This window comes from Trichoderma breve, chromosome 2 (genome assembly GCF_028502605.1).
Source record: "Trichoderma breve strain T069 chromosome 2, whole genome shotgun sequence".
In the NCBI taxonomy this organism is placed as follows: domain Eukaryota; kingdom Fungi; phylum Ascomycota; class Sordariomycetes; order Hypocreales; family Hypocreaceae; genus Trichoderma; species Trichoderma breve.
Genome location: NC_079233.1, coordinates 2,633,619 through 2,638,691, shown reverse-complemented (window position 1 = coordinate 2,638,691; position 5,073 = coordinate 2,633,619). Strand labels below are relative to the sequence as shown.

The following is a 5,073-nucleotide window of genomic DNA, read 5'->3' as shown; positions in this document are numbered from 1 at the left end:
CACTCTCGCCATTGACTGTCTTTTTAGTATCACGGTTCAAGACACCGAAAGACCCTTTGACGACTTTAATAGTTTGTCTAGAACACGAACAACGGGATACTCCGACACGAGAAAAGAAAAGATTTTTTTTTTCTAACTCAAGGACGGACAATAGACTGTCTTAGTGTTGCTAGCAGATACCATCGATTTTCTCCACTGCCAAGCAAAGATTCCTTCATCGCCAAGTGTCTTGGCCAACGTGGCTCTGTCGCCCACCAGACAGAGTGTCGCATGCTCAATTGCCAATTGCTATGTACATACATAGATCGGTAGGTAGTGCTACATGCTATACGGATTTAACGTCTTTTTCTGGGCGAATCGTACGAGTAATTCCCGTACTGGAATCTTCAGGTTCACCACGAGGCTGTACACAAACAAGTGTGACGATTCACAACGTTTCATCATTGCCTCTTTCATCTAAAATGTAGATGTCATGTTTGGTTGTCATTACTATTATTATTGTATTGTACTACTAATTTACATGATACCCGTGTACGTAACCGTTATCTCGGTTTTCCTTGATGGTTCAACGCCTGTCTCAGCGCCTTGTCTGCCCTTTGTTGGCGCTTCTTGAATGTTCTGAGAAACATGTCGGGAATGGGATGCTTGCTGTTTGGGTGGTTGGCATCGAATTCGACGCTGGCAGTTGGGCCAAACGCACGGGCTGTCGTCTGGACCGCGTAATGCAGCAGATCCGAACCGATTCCCTTTCCTCGGTATCGCATCTTGGTGGTCCAGGCGCGGATGATGCCTCGACCAACTGTGCTGGGCTGTACAGCGTCCTTCTTCTTCTTGTTTATCTCCTCTCCCTCCAGCCTCAGCACAACAGTACCGATGATGTTGTCGCCGTAGACGGCTGCAATGACGGTGTCTTGCTTGCCGTCAGGGCCAGTGATGAAGTCTTTCCATTTGAACTCCTCGGCTCGCTGAATATAACCAGACGTATAGAATCGAACGAACGACAGATACAGGATGATGGAACCACAAATCATTGTCATGAGGGTACCAAGGCCTGCATGCTGGTATTGGTGATATGCACCAGCACACATGGCGAACAGCCCCGCGATGCAGAGCGGGTTGAAGATGATGGCGGCAGAGGCGGTTTGGCGCTGCTGTGCGATGCTGTCAGCGACTAGGTGCAGCGCATCCTGCTTTTCCTGGTCTCGCGTGACCACTCTGTAGGAGAGCGCCGGAGTGTCGGCGAGCGCATCGTCGGCGTTGTTGTTGTCGTTCTGGGGCTTGTCGGCCATGGTTTGAGTGTGTGTTGTGAGTGACATGTTGAACCTCGATAGCAGAAGCTGACAAAAAAAATTTAGATCCTGGTCCTGGCCGGTGCTAGCGGGGGGAAGCGACTGAGAAGTGCGAATGCTGGGATGAACCGATTTTTCTTCTCGTCGGGCTCACGCGATGCAAAAATAGGCAAAAGAGAGACAAAAACAGGCTCAAAAATTAAAAATCAACCTTGAAAATAAGCTGCTCAACGAAGCCGGGGGTAAGCCATGGCTTACAGGCTGCAGGCGAAGATGCAGGTGGCGTACATGAGTGAATTTGGAACTGATCAGCAGTTGCTCGAGAAGAAAGTGGCTTTCAGGCAGCGTGGATACGTGGATTCAGCACTATCTTGAAGTGAATCGAAGGCAGAATTTGATAGAGATTCAGCAGCGCTGGGGCGAGCACGTGGGACGATGCAGGCAAGCTCATGCGCGGAGAGGCTTCAAGGCGAGGTGGATAAGGCGAATAGACCATGGGTCCGATCCGAATCGTCGGTGTCCCAAACAGGCAACCGACAGGGTCCACCCGCCTCACTCAGTTTCGGTCTCGAAACTAGAACGATACAGCAGAATGACCTCGAGACAAGGCGAATGGCGCATCGTCGAAGCTCAGCTGCTGCACTTCAAGGCATTCCAATGGCCTCAGCAGAGACGTGCCAAGCCGCGAGTCGATTGCCGTCATAGCCAGGACCCTGGGCTTCCTTTTTGACTTCCCGGAAGCAGGCTGCGCAGACGCATCTAAATTTCAAGCATATGCAGATGCAAAGAGTGGAGAGATGCGTTCCCCGTATCTGATGGGTTGATCGAGACAACGTGGTGGCATCGCGGCCCCTCATTGGTCGATCCTCCACAACAACACAACTCGGGTCAGCATGCTCTAGGCTTTTCCATCAAACAGCCCGGACAGGCATCTGTGGCCAATAGCTTCGTCTAGATAGCGTCGGAGTGCCTGATCCTCTGCCCTTCCATCTCCGTCTGTGGCTGCATTCGCGTTTTCTATTATCGGTTTGGCCCGCTCCGAGAGGGCAGACTAGACTATTCAGACCCTCGGTCGTCTTGGCTGGGAAAAGCCTCCGAGGACTCGATCCACGATGGGCTAAGGTGCCTGAAGATGATTAAAATTAATTCTCCTTGGGTTTGAGACGTGAAATCGTTGTGCTCCTGGTCTGTATATAACTCCCATGGGCCTGTCCCTGGCAATTGCTTGGCCTGTTCCCTCCCCTCCCCTTCTCTTGCTTCTCAACCACAGGCGTTGAAGAACCCCCTTGTCTTTTCCTCTTCTCTTAGGAGAGAGAGTTGATATAGAGCTTGTGTTGTTGTCTCTCATTACACTTTTTTTTCTTCTTCTGTTACCAAAAAACAACAGCCCCCTTTTTTTTACCATGGCGTTCGGTAAGACCGCCGGAGGCAACAGTGCCTACCACAACTACAACAATGATTTCCTCCACGTCCAGGATCTCAACGAGCGTCGTCGTCTGGCCCTCGCCGAGATCGACAAGGCTCCCTTTGGCTGGTACCATGTCCGCGCCATTGTCGTTGCCGGTGTTGGTTTCTTCACAGACTCATACGACATCTTCACTGCCTCCATGTTGACCGTTATGCTGGGTATCGTCTACTTCCCAGGAGTCGGCCAGATGCCCACCTCCTCCGACAGTGCCATCAAGCTCGCCACCTCTGCCGGAACTGTCATTGGACAGGTTGGATTTGGTATCGCTGCCGATTTGGTCGGTCGTAAGCGCATGTACGGTCTCGAACTTATTGTCATCATCTTCGCTACCATCGGTCAGGCCCTGACTAGCGGTTCTCCTGCATGCGACGTTATCGGTCTCATCATCTTCTGGCGTGTTATCATGGGTATCGGTATCGGTGGTGATTACCCCCTGTCTTCCATTATCACATCTGAGTAAGTATCTCTGAGTCTCATCGCTTGCTTCACTGGAGTGGTTGACTAATGCGAATCGCTACTACAGATTCGCCTCCACCAAGTGGCGTGGTGCCATGATGAGCGCCGTCTTTGCTATGCAGGGTCTCGGCCAGTTCACTGCTGCCCTCATCATGCTTTTCGTCACTCTCGGCTTCAAGGGTTCATTGTCTTCTGCCGCCACCACTGCCACCTGCACTGGTGTCTGCCAGCTGGCCGTTGACAAGATGTGGCGTACCCTGATCGGCTTCGGTGCCGTCCCTGCCTGCATTGCCCTCTACTGTAAGTGCCATTGACAACCATTGGCATACTGTATCGTCTCCTAACTTGGTATCCAACTACAGACCGTCTGACCATCCCCGAAACCCCCCGTTACACCTTCGACATTGCTCGTGATGTCGAGCAGGCCGGTGATGATGTCAAGGCTTACATGACTGGCAAGCGTGAGGGTCACCCCGACGAGATTGCCCGCATCACCGCCAACAAGGCTGCCCAGGAGTCTCTCCAGGTCCCCAAGGCCAGCTTCCGCGACTTCTGCAGCCACTACGGCAAGCTCAAGAACTTCCTCATCCTGTTCGGAACTGCTGGTTCATGGTTCTGCCTTGATGTCGCTTTCTACGGTCTCTCCCTGAACAACGCCACCATCCTCAAGGTCATTGGCTACTCCACCAAGAACAACGTCGATGTCTACAACTTCCTGTACAACACTGCTGTCGGCAACATTGTCATTGTCCTTGCTGGTGCCGTCCCTGGATACTGGGTTTCCGTCGCTACCATTGACACTCTTGGCCGCAAGACCATCCAGATGGGTGGTTTTGCCATTCTGACCATCCTCTTCATCGTCATGGGTTTCGCCTACAACCACATCAACTCCAACGGTCTCCTCGCCATCTACGTCCTGGCCCAGTTCTTCTTCAACTTTGGTGAGTAGTTTCCCCTTCGTTATATAACACAAAAGAAATAAAGACTAACACAAGTGCGTCCCCAGGCCCCAACACCACCACCTTCGTCGTCCCCGGTGAGGTCTTCCCCACCCGTTACCGTTCCACTTCCCACGGTATCTCCGCCGCTTCCGGCAAGATCGGCTCCATCATCGGCCAGGGTGCCATTGCTACTCTCCGCACCAAGGGCGCCACCAAGGACAACTCTGCTCCCTGGATGGACCACGTCCTCGAGATCTACGCCCTCTTCATGCTTCTCGGCTGCTTCACCACCTGGTTCATCCCCGAGACTGCCCGCAAGACCCTCGAAGAGCTCAGCGGCGAGGACGACTACGCCGTCAACCACCGGGACTCCAACGGCCCCGGCTTCGAGTCTGAGGTCGTCACCAAGATCTCTGCCGATGCCGATGCCGCTCGCAAGTCTCCTGAGCCTTAAGGCAAACCTTCCCCTAGTAAAGCGTCATGGCGTTGTAAGGAGGAGGAGGAGGTTTTCGCTTTTTGGTTTACCTTGTTTTTATTTAGGCTCATGAATCTTGCACGTGCATATGAAGGGTGTTTGCAATACGGTCTTGTTGATGAATGATACCACTCGCTATATGCCTAGCACGTTTAGCAAAATCGTTGGACGCTACAAACCTCACAAATATTAAAAAAATACCCTTTTTTTTCCTATAGGCAATATATACTTATCTAATACTACCTAGTCATTCATTCCTTTCTCACATGAAATGTCCCATGCTGTGTTTGCGCGCGCCCATGTCTTCATAATCTTTGTAGTCTTTAAATACGTGTAAGTGTGCGTACCTTGTCCGTTGACCCAATAGAGAGGCCCGGAAGATACCGACAGGGTGCACCAACCCACCCCCACATGACGTGCAGGGTCACGATGCCAAGGGTTTCT

The 5,073-nt window shown here is 51.9% G+C and overlaps 2 protein-coding genes across 2 annotated transcripts; one reads left to right on the top strand and one right to left on the bottom strand.

Moving 5' to 3' along the window:
- Positions 1-542: 542 nt before the first annotated feature.
- On the bottom strand, positions 543-1,316 carry T069G_03026 (acetyltransferase (GNAT) family domain-containing protein; the record flags this gene model as incomplete). The annotated part of the gene is made up of 1 exon (XM_056170236.1): positions 543-1,316. One exon carries the CDS (start codon positions 1,314-1,316, stop codon positions 543-545), a length of 774 nt encoding a protein of 257 aa, XP_056031128.1.
- Positions 1,317-2,692: 1,376 nt separating this feature from the next.
- On the top strand, positions 2,693-4,608 carry T069G_03025 (sugar transporter domain-containing protein; the record flags this gene model as incomplete). Its single annotated transcript, XM_056170235.1, has 4 exons — positions 2,693-3,213; positions 3,281-3,513; positions 3,576-4,154; positions 4,220-4,608. The coding sequence occupies 4 exons, from the start codon at positions 2,693-2,695 to the stop codon at positions 4,606-4,608; spliced, it is 1,722 nt and encodes a 573-aa protein (XP_056031127.1).
- Between the last annotated feature and the right edge of the window lie 465 nt (positions 4,609-5,073).